The 17,427-nt window shown below is 45.0% G+C and overlaps 1 protein-coding gene across 1 annotated transcript in view; it reads right to left on the bottom strand.

The window, feature by feature from the left end:
* Positions 1–15,551, bottom strand: part of ETL1 (SNF2 domain-containing protein / helicase domain-containing protein) — a 39,577-nt gene extending 24,026 nt beyond the window's left edge. The window contains exons 1-10 of the mRNA XM_087398429.1: positions 13,940–15,551; positions 13,586–13,703; positions 10,971–11,011; positions 10,619–10,869; positions 10,318–10,498; positions 9,999–10,211; positions 9,697–9,873; positions 9,440–9,598; positions 8,389–8,466; positions 8,161–8,297 (exon numbers count right to left, since the gene is read on the bottom strand). Coding sequence (XP_087254555.1) covers positions 8,161–8,297; positions 8,389–8,466; positions 9,440–9,598; positions 9,697–9,873; positions 9,999–10,211; positions 10,318–10,498; positions 10,619–10,869; positions 10,971–11,011; positions 13,586–13,703; positions 13,940–14,575 — 1,991 coding nt within the window. The 5' untranslated portion in view covers positions 14,576–15,551. The remainder of the gene's footprint in view (positions 1–8,160; positions 8,298–8,388; positions 8,467–9,439; positions 9,599–9,696; positions 9,874–9,998; positions 10,212–10,317; positions 10,499–10,618; positions 10,870–10,970; positions 11,012–13,585; positions 13,704–13,939) is intronic.
* Positions 15,552–17,427: the final 1,876 nt, after the last annotated feature.

Here is a 17,427-nt window from a genome sequence, read left to right as displayed (position 1 = left end):
TCATGTGTTCTTTGTTTCCAGTTCAGTTTTGTTAGTGGTTTGCTCTTCCCTCTTCAATGTTGTCCATTCCCGCTGCACTTCTCACATGGTATCAGAGCCAAAGGTTGGCTTAGAAGACTTGTGCTATGGAGAGGACCTGTCACCAATAAGCTGCAGACGCTTTTTGGGAGCTGTTCGAAGTGGAGGTTGAGAAGGTACAAGCTGCCTTTTGGAGTACAAAGAAGGACATTTACTTTGAAGGGTGTTTTCAGAATGAAGTAGTGGATCGTGTGAAGGCTAGCTTCGTGGAGGTCGAAGGAAGAATTCTCTTCAATCCTCTCAGCCTTGTCTTTCATCTTTCCTCCTCTCTTTCTTCCTTCATTACCCTTCTCCTACCCTCCTCCCCGATCTTCCCCGTTCTCTCCCCTTCTGTCCCAATGGCTTCTATGTAGGAATTGGCAAAAAACGAGGTGAAGATTCCCGTATCACCCACGCTCCCTGTAGACCATCAACTGGACGGGAACAATTTTGGTGTTTGGCGTGTCATGATGGAGTCTGTATTACTGTCCTATGACCTGGCAGACTTCATTTTGGCAGGTGTCAAAAGGACAAACCCCCTTGAAGAAAGTTTGGGTATTTTGGATCAGAAGGAAGCCAATAATCTGGCTCAGATCTGGGACCAAGTCCATGCAAGGGTACCTTCTTTCATCTTTCTGAACTGTACTCCTTAGATTATAAATCATGTAAAGCACATGACGGCAGCCAAGCGTATTTGGGAACACCTAGCCTTCCTATACAACAAGACTTCCCCTATGAAGAGGGTTTCAAAGTTCACATGTGGATATTGGATCTTGCGAAGTTTTCATCGATGCGGGAACATATCAATAAGCTTCAACAATTCAACAAGAGATTCTTCAAGCCAGGAATGAAATATCATCTAAAGATAAGGCCCTTACCTTGCTTTCTCATCTCACTTCCCAATACCCTGCCTTTTATTCTTCCGTAATCACTAGTGGCAGGATGAGCACTCTCACTTGGGAAGAATTGGTGACTATGGTGCTGGATCAAGAGAAGCAGTTTCTGAGTCCCTCCCATGGCGATGGCTCTGATGCTCTTGCAGCTCTGTAGTCAGGAAAGATTCAAGGTCATCAAACGCCTGATACGAGGACCAAAATAAAGGAGGAGGCACTTAAGGCGGAGCGATTGAGTAATCACTGTGGCCAAAATGGCCACTATTGCAGGAAGTGCCCTCTTCAGGCTAACAACAAGGGTATTGGTTCCTCTGCTACTATAACCTCCTGCTTTTGTGCACATTGAAGTTATTGATTCTCTCACTTCCTCTGTTGGAGAGGGGGTTCTCGCTCTTCAAGCCAAACATTCTCGGACCTGGATCATCGATAGTGGGGCATCCTGTAATACGAGTCCTTCTCCAGCTGGGCTCAAAGATTTTGTGATCTCCGGGGGGGATGTTTGTATCGGCATAGCTAGGCTCATCATCCCCAAAATCATGAACTCTAGAATCTGCATCTCCTGAAGTCACCTGATCATACGAGATCGTGGGACAGCTTCTAGAAGTCTACAAAGCAAGCGCAGACTTTCCAAGACAGCGACTTCGCCTCATCAATGATAGGCCGCAGGATGAAGATGTGGTCTAGGGTGGAGTGTTGTCTCAAGAATCATGCCTGGCCTAGAGCCCGCTGCCCATGTGTCTCTGTGTAACTGCTGATCTTCCTCTCTAATAAGGACCTGTAAATCTTGGCCGAAGTGTGGCCAATCACAAGAGTGCAGTACTTCCCAATGTCCATAGGATCCCATGCTTTATGTATCGGCACAATGGTGATAGTGCTCCAAGAAGGTGGGAAGCCATGGCATACAGCGTGGTAGAACATCTGCGCTAAAAAAGGAACCAAAACCTCCAACCCATGCGTGAAATGCTCAGTCCATAGTCCCTCATGATCCAAAGCTCTCCAGTTATGGAGGGTGTGCCATCTATACATTCTATGCAATGAACAATGACAAGCAATGGGTCTGGGCAAAGAGGACATATCAGGTAGTATCTACATCAGGACATCATCAAGTGAGCTAGACATCTAGATCTGTGATGGGAATAGGCGGCTTACCTCGAATAGAAGCCCCCACCCAATGGCAGGATGGTCAAATCACCTCATCCATTCTGTGTGAGACAAAAGCCCACCTCGTATGACACATTAATCACTGTGAGATCCGCAGTGTCTCGTGTGTCATCAAATGGCCCAACACTTGCTCACATGTCAGGTGAGATCTCATCTCCTTGCACTCATCATCGAACCATGAGTTAGGCATCTTCCCAGTTGGGACATGTGCTGCGAATCGAGTCGTAGGAAAGGATCTAGTAGCAACGTCCTGTACCACTGAGATAAGATTGTCCGAGGCACAGGCAAGGTTTGCATCATAAGGTGGAAACTCATGGGCCAAGTGGCTCACATAGACTAGATTAAGAGCATAGTCAAAATGGATCTGGACACCAGTGGGTTTGGGAGGGGCTCTCCTTGTGGCTGGTGTAATAGCTGAGATGCTAGTTGCTAGGGAAGAGTGAACAGTGCCAAGTGGGAGAGGAAGTACAATCAAGTCATGTATTCATGATACAAAGCCTAGGAGACCCATCAAATAGCCCACTGTACTTGTTCCCCCGCCATGTGAAAAGCGAGTAGCGTCCCAGATGATGGCCATCTCAAAAGGCCATCATATATAGTCATATCATGGTGGACAGCCCCAACTTAAGTATATGTTGCCCCCCCCCCAAACAAAGTTGGGACCTCCAGTGACATTCGAATACACTTCACACTTTTTTGTAAAACCAAGGTTATTAACTCTCTCTCTCTCTCTCTCTCTCTCTCTCTCTCTCCCCCCCCCCCCAAACAAAGTTGGGACCTCCAGTGACATTCGAATACACTTCACACTTTTTTGTAAAACCAAGGTTATGAACTTCAACACATCTAGAGCAGTCACACATAGAAAGCAATTCACCTTTGATAGGTTGCCGCCAGAGATCATTGCGACCAAAATATACCTAGGAGTGCTTTTCTTTGGCTCGATTTTCACAATGAGACCAGCGATGCAGGCTTGATTGAGCAAGGGGTATGCCACGCTTGCCAGGCTTGGGAACCGGTGCTTTCAATCTCATTTCAAGGATCCCCAGACCAAGTCTCTTTTCTTGGATTCTTTAGCCTGCATAGCTGCAAGTATGGCAACCCATGTCGGGCCTTTTCCATTAGAGTTGAGCTGGGCTTTGGGTGGAGAGGCTCCAAGTTCTTTTACTGGCGTGGATGATCCACGTAAACCGTCAGTCCCACACCAAATCAACTTGGCTGAGTTCGGAGTCCCCAGCATTACATGTGATCACATATCTCCATCAAGTCACGAATTTAGATTCCTCGACCTCAGGCTGATGCAGGTCACCATGGTTGGCCTTCTCAATGTCCATGACATCAGCACCTGAGCGTGATTAGAGGTGGTAGTATGAATGTATATGTAAATGGTTTTGCGAGTCTTGTATTTCACATGGCTAGACTGCCTATTCCACCAATTATCACCATACTAACCAGGTCGTGCAAGTGGAGGAGTTCAAATCACAAAAATGAAAAGAAAATGGTAGCCATGCACGCCACTATGAAGAAGAAGGCTGCTGAATTTGCACAACAGATAACTAAGGGGAAGGCAGAGATGTTAGAGCAGTCAAGCAGGGTACATCAGGCCCAAAGACACAATTCATATCCAATGTCTTTCATAGTCACAACAAACGTGTTTCATTGGGAAAGAAACGTTTCGAAATGCTGGCCAAATTAGTGGTCCTTTAGATTGGAGCTTTTTCCAAAGCCTTGTGATTTGGGGTTTTAACAAAGTGTACTTGCATTGCGCCGCTGACCTGCTCATCCCATGACCCAACTTGCTTGCCCTATGAACCATCAAGCCATCAATGCCAAGCCATTCATGTGCCCTTGCCCATGGCGTGCCCACCAAACAGCCCTGACAAAAAAGCTTTAACGTTCAATTGCATTGTATGATTCAGTCATACAGTTCATTCTTTGACAATCAGACAGCCCTCACATTCAATCACTCTAGACTTCAATCCGACTTGTAAGTTCAACGTTGAACTTACTATTCAAAGTTATTGCTTGCATCCGTATCATACAATTCACTACGCAACGCGCTAAACTTGTCATACAATTCTCTACACTCACAGTATATCGAATCTGTAAGTTCAACATTGAACTTACTCTTCATCGTTGCTTGCTTGCCATATGATTCTTTATGCTCAGCCTTGTCTACAATTCTCCACGCCACGCTCACAGGCACAACCTCATGCTGAGCATTGCTTGTTGTTGCAGGAAGAACGCTTTCTTCTTTCCTGGTGCATTATGCTACATGCATAGCTTTGCTCCTGTTTATTGTGACTGAGTAATTGGAGCTACATGTACTATGCACATGTGGCAAGTCACAACTTCAGCGTATTGGTATTTCTATGTTTATGGATATGTTGTATTCATTTTTGGGTGTTGATGCCCACTTAGAGGCTCCACCCTTTCAGCTCATAAGCTCATTGTATCAAGTTCTTTCAGTCTCATAGACCCTCCAGCCCCTTTCGAAGACCTTCAATGAACTTCTTTCTTTCTTTCTCACTGTCTTTTTATTTAACCAACTTTAGTGAAAAGTTGAATGGCTCCTCTTTTTGGGCAGTAGCATCAAGACAATCAACATGACAAGGGATTAGAGAAACCATTGCACGACCAACCACTTGCATGACAAAAAACAAGGCTAAGAGGCTCCAAAGGCCAACTTGAAGGAATGTTTAAAATCAAATAAAGACCACAGCTCCATAGAGAAAAAGTAGTAAAGTCAAGACAGTTAAATTCAACCCAAGAGGTGCCAGTTAACCTCCAAGTGAGGTCAATCTTCAAATTTTTTGGCATTTTTGAAAGACTTTATTTTTCCAAATATGAAATTCAATGCCAATGTGCCCTCCATGGTGGAAGCCACCTCTTAGGCATCAATGAGGTATGATCGCGGGCGTGGGAGTGGGGGTGGAGGTATCATATCATGAATCCTCAAAATTTTCTCTCACATTGCAATACAATAAGCAAGCATATCATTAAGAATGTTAACATTGCAAGGATGCCAAAGAAGCTTGTAATATATGGCCAAGGAACATGACCATATGACGGAGCATGTCTTTTAGATTTGAACGACAAACTAGCAAACATTGATGAGATCAAAAGAGGCAATTAGTTGGTCTCTATCATTCTTAATGTCCCGCTTCATCAAGTGGTATCGTCGTTACACCTTGCAGCATTCTCTCAAGTGGTCGACTTTGATGAGCTGGTTGGTCTATTATCGCAAGTGTGAGAGCTAGTGACTTGGATTTCCAAGGGTTTGTTAATTTAAACTAGGAATAATATGTGATGATAGATGCTACGTGTCAAATTTCTCTTTAAAATCGGGCTCCACGTGTATTCCATGGCTTAGCAAGAGACCAAAGTTCTCTATCCTAAACGCAACAAACAAAGCAGCCACTATGGAATATATACATCGGTGAGGTTTCTAGGAAGGTGATGCCTTACTTGTCACACCACAAAGTGGCATCCCAATTTATTGCAATAACCAAAGTTGCATTACCCTTGCAAAAAATGCATCTCTCATACCCCACATGGGACAGCATTGAAAATCGTTATCACTAAATATTTGGATGCACATCTTCATTCACATGGAAGACAACATGGCATATGTCTTCAAAATGCCTCTACAAGACAACTTTAGACATTTCTTGAAGCAAGCATGGCTTATAAGAAGATCACAGGGAGACCTACCTAGGTTCATCTACAAGAGTGACAATAATCAAGTCCATTCATGTAATGCAAATGAAATAGCCTTTTGAAACTGTGTGATCAGATGGGATCATATAAAGCTTGCTCCTCATCTCGAAAAACATACTTTTCTTTTAAGATCTAACTTTCACAACATAGGTGTTATGAGCATGACGGTTTCTGTCTTTTGCTCCCATTGACCTTTTTGATCATTTGCAACTATTAATCAGAGGGCCATCAAGGAGCCAGGTTATATAGAACCTGCACATGTAATTGGAGCTCTGGTTCTGAGCAATACTTGATTACTCTTTTCCTACTATATTTTGTACTACTCTTTGCATTTTTAGCACTTAGCACTCAGCAAGGGCCTTAGTGAGCCCTTTGCCTCAGCCCACAGTGGGTTGTATGGGTTACATATATCTTGTATCTTGTCTCATAGACCCGCGAGGTCTCCTGAAGACGTTAATACACCTCTCTCTCTCTCTCTCTCTCTCTCTCTCTCTCTCTTCCTCGGTTTGATCCCTCTCAGAGCTCTATCACGGAGTTCTTTCAGCCAGATCACATGGACCCCCACGAGACGAGGCCTCGACATGACAGTGACCCGAAGCCTGTGACCCGACAGCTTAGACAGAGGGTTGACACACAGATCACACTTGGGGAAATCCCCTTCTTGTTTAGAATCGGAGCCCGACCGACGAGGGTCACTGGTTAGACGCAGAGCTACGACCAAGAGACGTGCCAGGACTGCACCTTTGAGTGGCCGACAGCACTCTATTGCCAACTTCATGCCTCCATTGCCTCATCCACCCTGATGTCCTGCTGATGATGTTGATGATGATGCTGAGATTGATATATAGTCGACCATCGACATGACTATGTTGTACTTAGGACTTAGTACTACCGTTCTGCATTTTTTGCATTTTGCATTGGTGTGGATGCTCATTAACTAGCTCGACTAAAACAACTCATTTGTACTAGGTTTTTCACAGTCTCATAGACCCATCGGTCTTCTGAAGACTTTGATACACTCTCTCTCTCTCTCTCTCTCTCGACCATGCCGCCTGAAAAGGTCACCATGCAAGAATTTCAAATGTCCCTACTGAGCACTTTGCAGACCCACTGGTTGACAAATGAAAAGAGGACAAAGCTGGAGTATTATCAAGACAGCATAAACCCTTCATGTTGGTCTACATACATGTCCATGAAGGCCTCTGCTCAACCCTACATTACCACACCTATTCCCTTCTCTATTGCAGAAATATAGCCAAGTTTCGCACCAGATCTCATATGCCTGCTATAGAAAAGGGAGCTTGGATGCATCAGCCCAGACACACCAGAGTTTGTACTCTCTGCGATATCGCAGAAATATAGCCAGGTTTCGCACTAGATCTCATACGCTTGCTAGAGAGAAGGGAGCTTGGATGCATCAGCCCAAACACGCCAGAGTTTGTACTCTCTGCGACTTGCAGTCAGTTGAGACGGAGGCACATGTAGCTTTAAAGGGCCCCCGATATGCACATATCAGGGAGGACTACCAGCAGATACTAGAGGACTCCCTTCAGTTGACATCAGTTCTCTCTACTGCCTCTATGACAGCATTGGGATCTTTTGTCACCTGTCTTTTTACATGTCATCAGGAACTCATAGATTCATGACCCATCTTTTTTAGGAAACTTTCTTTACATTGTATTGAGATGGTCCCATGGGTCATTTTTGGCCCCCCGCAGACATTAATAAATTCTACTTCTACTTCTACTTCTACTTCTCTCTCTCTCTCTCTCTCTCTCTCTCTCTCTCTCTCTCTCCCCCCACTGCATAATGCTTCAGTATTGTGTTGTTATAAGCTGTATAAAGACATTAGAGGAAGACACAAAAAAACTCAAACTCCTCATGGATTATATGATATTTCAAAAAGAAGGAAGAGAGTATGAATCTTGTTAGGCTTTATGAGTAGGTTAGTCAAAGAGAGCAATACCATTGCAACATTGTATTTTGAACGATGCAACTTGGATTGTGTTAGAGAATAACATTAAATTTCTTAAAGGATGCAGCCAAAGATGTCTAGCACACCCCTATAAAACACCACATAAGCTAAAAAAGCTGAAAGTGAAACGAAAGAAAGAAAGGGGAAGGGGGGGGGGAGAGAGAGAGAGAGGCACAGCATGCACAGGGTGTCCATAAGTTGATCTAAGAATACACAATGCAATATGCACAGTTTTCCCATAAATGTATAAGTTTGTGAATGACAGTGTGTGCGCAGGGCAAGTGCATACGTGTGAGAAAAAAGCGATTAATGAATGTAAATCCCACAGTGATCACATGAATGAGTTAGTTTCATTACCTGCCATCAAGACGTGTGTATTCCAATCCCATCACGTCCAAAGCCCACTCCAAAATGTCCATCATTCCAGTCCATTGACTAAAGATGAGTACACGATGCCCTTCCCGCTTTAATTTTGGCAGTAGTCTCGACAATGTCTGAAATGGTGTGTCAAAAAGAACACACCATCAGCTGAGACTAATATAAGCCACTCTTGACAGAATTATGAGACAATAGATAGCAAACAACCTGACATTTTGCTGAGCTTAAAGCATAACTGTTGGAAAGAGCTCCTCGCCTTCCAATGCCCCCATGAGATGCAGAAATCTAGCAAACATCAAATGTCAAAGTGCTCAAATAAACTTGGCTGCTCTGACTCAACCAGCATATTAACACTTTTTCAAGACCCCCTCCCGCTCCACACACACACAAAACACAAACACATCAAGTGTGACTGTGTGTGGATGTCCGATGCATACTTTTATAATCGTATGCATGTTTGCATAGATGCACACACATGCGTGCAGTTAACAGTGTCTTTTGGCAGCCTGGATAACGAAGAGAAAAGGGAGGGAGGGAAGAAAGGTGGGGGGAGTGAGTAGAACAGATTTGACAGCATGCCTTGGTTTATAATGATTTCATGACCTGAATCGGAATTTCAGACTGCTACTCAGAGCACAGGCACAAAAAAGTGGGTCTAGTCTCTTGGAAGTAACAACAAGGCAAACGGCTATCCCTACTAGGGCACATGACTGCCCTGCTAACTGTGAAGGTAAACTGGTAGCCACTCCACCGTTTATCAGTCAACCAAATACACCAAACTTGATCGGCAATTTGGTGGAGTGATGTTCACTCCACCGTTTATCAGTCAACCAAACGGTGAAGTGATGTTCACTCCACCGTTTATCAGTCAACCAAATACACCCAACTTGATTGGCAATTTGCATCACTTGGGTGATGAGCAATTGCAAATTCATTCAGCAGCTAGCGGTAAAACTGCGTTAAGGGGTGGGCCATTGCCAACACATCTCTCTTTCCTCATCAATTCCCCATCTATGTGGAATATTATCTTTGCTTCTTCAAACAACAGATCACAAATTTAACTTATAATGGCTGCTGTTTCCCTTCAGACACACCTGATATAACTATCAAGATCTGGAGCCACCTTAAATATAAATAAAATGGAGGAGCATGCAAAATGGACCGTTGCTATGTACTTTTGATGAAAACAGTTTTACAAAAAACCTCAGAAATGAATTCAAAACTTAAACAGCATTCCTGGCTGAAGTTTTGATTTTACCCTATGCAATGCAAAGTCACTGTACGTCAATAATTCTTCTTTCACCCGTTCCAGTGTACATTCAAACCCAAAAGCCCCTATAGGATGCAATTTTCTTGCCAAACTGTCAACATCTCCTTCAGTGTAGATGCGCCTCACAAGTAAAGGGTGGTTTGCAATCTAGCAAAGCATTACAGAACAATCAACCATGATGTTTTCAATAGCAACAAACAAATGAAATGGAAAAAGCAGGCTACATAAAAGTTTGAGCAATGAACCTTTCGAAATTGCGTGAAATAGTTGGATATTTGACGCCGAGGGAGAAGTTCAGCTCCATTACTCAGGGTTGCTGCTGCTGCTTTGGCTGAGCGAGCCATGTGCGCTGCTGCTCGATACTCTTCAATGGCCTCCTTATAAGCAGCAGCTTGATCTGGCAACAATTCCAACATCTTTACCTGCACGATAAAATTGAGCGACTATGAGGAGTTGAGATTATCATAAAAATGATGAGCACATAATATTCTGCCATTTAGCTCCCCAACAATGTTGAATCCAATAAATGCCTTAATAAGATATTTACCTCCTGAATCTTTGGCACAAGTTGTTTCATGACGTCTGACTTTAAGCGGCGTAAAACAAAAGGCCCTAATATGGCCTTGATATGAGCGATAAGGTCCGTGTCCTCTGTTGGAGCATCACTGCCAATGGCTCTATTCCCAAATATCTTCTTCAAATCGAAGTCTCCAGAATCAAAAACCTCTGGAACCATGAATTCCAAAAGAGACCACAATTCCTGCCAGTCCCCCAGAAATCCTTACTCCGATGAGCATAGCTCAATAAGCATATGCACAAAATCAATCCTGCTAGTCTCCTTTGAAGCCAGACTTATACATATGTACCTGAAGGTCATTCTGTAATGGTGTCCCCGTCAGCAAAAGGCGTTGCTTAGCCTTTTGTGCTAGAGCCCAAAGGTTTTTACGTCGTGAACTCCCTCTATCTTTTAAAAGATGAGCTTCATCCATAAGCACACAGCTCCATTTGAACCGCCTTAAAAGTTTTCGATCGTCTTTTTGCTGTGGACTGGCATGCCACATTAGAAGTCCAAGTGTTCATTCCATGCGCACAGTTACCAACCCACCCACAAAACTAAGGAAATAAAGAAACAAACACAGAAAAGGATGCGCAAAGGCAGTAATATACCTGTGTCTCTCAAATAGGGAATAGCATGCAAGCATTACATTGAAAGGTGCAGACCTGCCCGCCTTCCCAATATAACTCAATTCCTTGAATAACGCAGCGCGTTCAGCTCCATGGTATGATATGACAGAAAAATAAGGGCACCATTTCTTCAGCTCTCGTGCCCAATTCTCCAAGAGAGAAGCTGGGCAAATAATCAAATGTGGACCAGAATCCTTGTCCAAATAATTCAGGAGGGCCAGAAATGTTATGGCCTGTACAAATGGAAACATACCTTATTCAATCATCAATATGATCTACACAAAGAAAGTTAAGTTTACTCATTTATGTTGATACAATGAAAGACTTATATTACCTGAATTGTCTTCCCCAGACCCATCTCATCAGCCAGAATAGCTGTAACAGCAATAACCCTGCATCAGCAGACTCCAAGACTAAACTTTAAGGTGACAAGGACACTGATTCTTTTGCTACTTACAAAGGACTTACACTCAATAAGTGAGAGTATGTACAGCGCAATCACCAAAAAATATCAATGAAACTTGAAAGACCCTCCAGGACATCTCATACTACTGCTAAACTGGTGACCATTTAACAGGCTATCACTATATATCCGCAGACCTTTTGCCGTCACACGCTCTGCAGGTTCCTGTCCAGCTCTTTTACATCACTCACTATTCAGGAGGAGCAACACTTTCCCTGCACTTTCCTATCATATCAATTTGAGCCTTGCTCGGTGGTTGCGTAATCTAGGATGAGCCTGTTTGAGCCTGTAGAGCAGTACTCCCTTGTCACCCCTATAAAGGCCCCTCTCATCTCCCCTTAAACACAATGGGGAGAAAGTCCGGAATTTTGGGATTACCTTCTCCAAATAAAATATTCAAATGGACACAATGCCTTCATCACTCATCACTCTCACACACTTTTTTCAGGGGGGGGTTGAAGTCCAGTGAGAGTTATATTACAATTTGCAACCCCTTAAAAGAAGGGGGAAGCAATAACAAGATCAGAAAAGGTCAAAATGCACCAGATTCTCTCTCTCTCTCTCTCTCTCTCTCTCTCTCTCTCTCTCTCTCTCACACACACACACACACACAAATACAAGCATTGATAAACACACATGCATATACACATAGGAAGTGATTTATTTAATGGTGTCCAGTTTTAATGGAATATACTCAACTGCGCCCCCCCCCAATGTTCCAGGATGGGTCAGTGGACACATTGGCAGGCTGCTTTGATGGCACACAGGAGGCCGTTGCCCTCAGGGGGGGGCAGGTCAGGTCGCAGCTGTTTTGGGCCTGCAAAGGGCTGCTTGACTGTGGCTTTGGCAGCCCTTTGCTGTGCTCTGTGTAGGCCAGCATGGGGGGCCAGTAGGCCACCCTTTGGGGCAGGTTACCAGGCCCCAGCAGCCCTTTTATAGGGCAGGAGGCTGGGCAGGCTAGTCGGCCCTGTGGAGCCCTCAGTCGAGCTGTCTAGGGCACGGGATCAGCCCCTTTTATGGGGCTGAGGGCCAGCCCTTATGTGCAGAGGGGGTCAGCCCTAGAGCTGGTGGGTCGGCCCACCTCAGGGCAGTTCACAGCAGCGGGGGAGGAGCCCATTTATAGGGCTGTGTGTCAGCCCCCATGGGCTGTAAGGGTTGGCCCACAGACAACCAGCTGAGGGGGGGTAGTTGTGCAGCAGAGGTTTTCCCACAGTTCGGGGGTTTTGTCCTGAGATCCCTTGCATTTGTCTTGCTCTCTCTCTCCTTTCAGTTTAGTTCATGTGTGGTTTGCTCCTGTCCAGATCCGCTGCACTTCTCACATTTCCCCCTAGGGCTTTCATTTTGGTCCATTTTGGGTTAAGAGTACATAACCCTAAATTTTATAGTAACAACAGTTTGTGGACCCTCTCAACATGTTGCTCACTCTACACTCTGCTCTCTGCCCCCATTCCCATCACCACCATCAGGTTTATCCCTGCAATCACCGTCTCATGACTCCTGCTCTTTATCAGACTGGTTGTCCTCTTTCAGATCTGCCTTTTGCTTCTTGCAGGCTTGCATTAGAAACACTTGCTTCTTCTTGGTGCAGCTATTTTGCCACACTACCGACAGTAGTCTAAATATCACTGCCACAAACACAAACTCTGCCAGCACACAGGTACATGATCATGACAAGCCAAACCTGTCATGACTCAGCATTAATAGTACTATCCTTCACAAAAAGGCATGCTGGGCTGAATCTGACCAACTAGGCACCTTTTCTCCAGACAGTATATCTCAAAATATGCTCATACCTTTAAAGGTCTGTTTACTCGGGTTGAGACCTCATTCGTGAGGCATAACTACCACGAAGGTCCCCCTTTTTCCAGCAAGCAAACTTTCTAGTATATATATCTTCCTTGGGCTCATTAAACGCTTGCTTTGAATGCTGATTTCACAATGTAGGTACATACATACAAGCAGCAAATTTGATATAGGTGCTGACCTCTTTCCTGCCCTATCATCTGCTTGTGCCCCTGAACAACCTCATGTGCTTGCGAGACACATTCCCTCAGACACTAATCAACTTCCCTCATTTTTGAATTAGCATCCCTATCAACGATCCATGCCAAAAGTACATCGTCTATAAACTCTCAAGACACCTCCCTGGTGCTTCGAACAAGGAATCTCTAAGTTATGGCATTTTAAACGAGATTGTCTTAGTAAGGCCCATTGGCAGCTACATAGAGATGTCCTTACTCGAAAAGTTACTCCTGCAGTTTAGCTGATGCATTTTGCAGGAATGCCAAACGAGGCTTCACCCTACAAGATATACATAGTTGAACTGTGAGCTACAAACTACAAGTACAGACATTACTGTTTCATCAAACAAGCTATGAGTTTCGAGCCTGTTAAAAGCGATTTACCAGTAACATTGGCCAACCCATCTACTCTTTCAGCCTCCCGAGACATAAACCTCTGAAAAGGTAAAAGTCTGAGACTCATACCTCCTCCAACGTTTTTGCGATATAGTAGCAACAGGAAATTGACCCCCACCAATTGATAAGGTTTCAAAATTAGCTGTAAATCAGTCTCCGCAATGCCACAAGCAGCACAGACATCTGCCTGAAGACAAGTACAAGCCGTTTAGAACACTGCAAATGCTCATAACAAAACATTAAGGATTCTTGACTCTTTTCCACAGGAACGTGAGCCAGCGCAAAAGTGTTTGTATCATTAAAGAGTGCAAAAGAACGCCACTCTTTGAGCTTCAGTAGGCACCACTTCGCAAAATATTTCAGAAAGATGGGGGGGGGAAATGCATTCATGCATACTTGAACATGGAAGGCTCGAGGACAAACCTGTGAAACAATCTTGGCAACCGAAACATCCACCTCTGCGTATCTATCAGCACACTCCATATTATTGGATGAGCTTCCAATATTCAATTCTTTACGTAGCGATGCAGCGATTTCATCGCACTTCTGCAACGTGTTGCCAATGAGGTCAACTTCTGGCATTGAAGTTTCCGTCTCTTGGGTATGTATATCCGGGTTGACAATGGCCAGTTCTTCATCTTGAAGCAATCTCGCTATCGCCTCATCATCTGCCAGACTCACACCGTTCTCTTTTTGCTCCGGCGAAGAGTTCAGTTCAATCCCCTTTCCGAGCTCTTGTTGTTTTTCTTTCAAAGGGTCAAACTCCTCGTCACTGCTGTCATCCAAAACTACGTATCTTCTGGCTTTGCGTTTTCTACCAGAATTTCTTATGGCGAAAGCGTCGTCTTCCATATCCTGGACGGCGGCAGCTGCCTTGGCTTTCGACTGAAAGGCAAAAGACTCGAGAGAGGGAAAAGAATTTACTGACTTGGTTCTGCTTCGTCCATTGTCGACACCAGCTTTACGTGGCAACGAGGCAGCCGGGGGTAGCACACGCGAAACCTTGACCTTAAATTCTTCACAGTCGTCGTCGGAGAGCTCGTCGAGAGCAGGCTTCATGCTGTCCCGGTTGTCCAAGTGCCACGTTCAGCAGTCGCGTTATATGGCAACAAAAGGTTGGAATACCAATGCGGTCGCGTAAGAGGGAAGTTTCGACTAGAGCACGAGAAGATTTGATTGCAAGAAAGCAAGGGGCAGAAAGGGAAAAACCCAGCAGCAACCAAGGGTCGCGAAGCGGACAACGAAGGGCTGAGGGGGAGGGGAAAAGGGCAAGGCTGTAAATTGATTATGGGACGTTGTGCTGCGGCAGAAAGAGCAAATTTATACTCTTATACAAACTGAGGTCGGTGTCGTGTAGCGGGGAACGGGGGCGACATCCAAGGCGACCAAAAAAGGCTGCGACAAAAGGGAAGACCGCAGTCTACAGAAGAATTAGAAGAAGAAGAAGAGGCGTAGGACGAGGAGAAGACAGTCCAGCCCTTCCCTGCGCCATAGCCATCTTCTCGGCCAGCAATGGAAATTCTACAGAAGAAGAAGAAGTAGAAGAAGAAGAAGAAGCAGAGGAGGAGGACGAGAAGAAGACAGTCCAGCCCTTCCCTGTGCCATAGCCATTTTCTCCATGGCGCATCTTCTCTCTCTCTCCTTATGGGGTTTGCTCCTCTGCAAAGCCTTATGTACAGCGCTCAAACCCTCCTGCAATTTGTGGGGCGCTTCTTCTTTTGAATCATCGCTCCAGCCTCGAAGCCTCGGACCCATGTTAGTGGCGGAGTCTTTCATGCACCATAGCCATCGCTGGTTCTTCCTAGATGGCAATCATAGCCTTTAACATGATGGGCAACAAAGTCATCTCGGAAAGATGGGCGAATCAACTTTAAGTCCCTGCAAGTCGAAGTTAGCGCTACAGATGCCAAAGTTGTTTACAGACCCTTGGTCAATGCCAATTCTCTCTTCGGTCATTTGGCGCACAGAGAGGCTGTATACTGACTGGAATGGGGCAACTGGCTACAGCAGGTAAACAATCGACCTTCGCCTTCTGCCCAAAATAATGTAGCTTGATCCAACAGCTGAGGTTGCTGCGGCCTCATACGCGCTTATGAGAGACAGACAGAGACAGAGACAGACCTTGCAGTGCTAGGCATGTTGCAACATTTAAGTCATTTGCACTGCAATGCTTGAGCAAAAGACACTGGCTGTTGGCACCTGCTTCCGAGTTAACCTCAGCAGCTACCTGGGGCAACATGAAGCACACGGCCAGACAGCTAGCTTTTGCTCTCAGCGCCTCATGCCCCAGAATCTGCTCAAGTTCAAGCAGGGATGGCATTGGCCATTCCAGGCCATCAAACCAGACCGACACTCGTCATCACTTCGATGGTATTGTAAACTCTCTTTTTTTTTAACTTGTTTTTTGGGATTCTTTTCCTGCTGCGTTTTGGGAATTGTATTAAATAACAGGGCCATCCAATTGCTAGGATGGGTCCTCAATGCCATATTTTAAGCTTGTCAAATGTGGTTCTGTATAGGGACATCATATCTCTCTCCATCAAGCAAGCAAGCATGCATAATGAGACCCCCGTGTGTGTCAATCCACCATCATGCTAACCTGTTTTCCCTTCCCCATGATCACAGCTCTCTCACATTGTCCAGAAAAGACAAGCGTTGTTTAAGGTTCAATGGTACTTGAGGGTAACAGAAAGGAAGCCTTTTTTTTAAGAAATGAGTGAAAGTGCATGCCTCAGTCTTGGCCATAAGTAAAACATGCTTCAGAAGAGTGGAGAATTCCTGAATGTTGAGAATCACAGCCAACTGATTAGCTTGGAAATTAGTTACGTCTTCTCGTATATACTTTTTTATAAAAGCACTTGGGCCTTATTTGGAAGGCATGATAACCCCTCAATATGAAGGAAGCGGGAGTGTGTAAGGAGATCCTTAAGGAGAGAGCACTTGCACCTCTATATCAAGGAAGCAAGCAACTGAAATGTTGAGAATCACAGCCAACTGATTAGCTTGGAAATCAGTTACGTCCTCTCATATTTACCTATTGATAACCCCCCTATATGAAGGAAGCAAGCACGTGTAAGGAGACCCATAAGGAAAGAGCGCTTTAATCAACTGAGCATGATACCCCTCTATATCAAGGCAGCAAGCGTATGTGATGTTAGGAGGCACACAAACATTAAGAGACAACTGAGCCTGATTCTAATACCATGAATGGTCAAGCCAGCTGAGCAAGAGGTGCTTATTAAGTACTTTTTCATAAAGCCTTTCAGCCCAGACGTCTGAATTTTGCTGATTTAAGGTTCTACATGTTTGCCGAAGAGAAAGATCCAAAAGGATAGACGGTATGAAATGTTTCTCTTATCTTGACCATCTTTTCTATACATCATGTCATAGTGATCAATTCATGGAAAGGGCACTTCCTGGATGAATGTGGAGAAGGCCTTCTCTCTTTAGCTTTGTAAGGTCTGATATAAAATTTACCTTGATTTAGGGCCAACTTATTGAGGAATTTGTGAAGCCACTGAAGAAACTAGAAGTAACACCAGAAAGTCCAATCAGCACTTAGGAGCTGCTGCTGTTCTCCGTCACCCCCCTACCTCCTGTGGCCCTCTCCCCGCCCTCTATGCTGCCCTCCCTGCCCAGAGTCCGGATTTCCTCACCCGGCCTCCTTTATCTGCCCTCCCTGCCTGCATTCTGCCCTCCCGCCCCCCCCCCCTTGCCTCACCTCTTTGCCCCCCCACCTACTCTTCTACCCTCCCCGTCTCTCAGCTCTGCCCTGAGCCCCTCCCAGCCACTCTTCTCTGACGCCAGCCCCCTCCCTCTCAGCCTCTCCTTCAGCTCCTCCCCTCTCAGCCTCTCCTTCAGCCCTTCTCCCTTTGCCTACCTCCTCTCAGCGCATCCCTCTCAGCCTCTCT

Source organism: Dipteris shenzhenensis, chromosome 27 (genome assembly GCF_047967505.1).
Source record: "Dipteris shenzhenensis isolate YYH24624 ecotype China chromosome 27, Dip_SZ_1.0, whole genome shotgun sequence".
Lineage (NCBI taxonomy): Eukaryota > Viridiplantae > Streptophyta > Polypodiopsida > Gleicheniales > Dipteridaceae > Dipteris > Dipteris shenzhenensis.
Note: the sequence above shows the minus strand (reverse complement) of the source record. Positions and strands in the feature narration are given on the sequence as shown.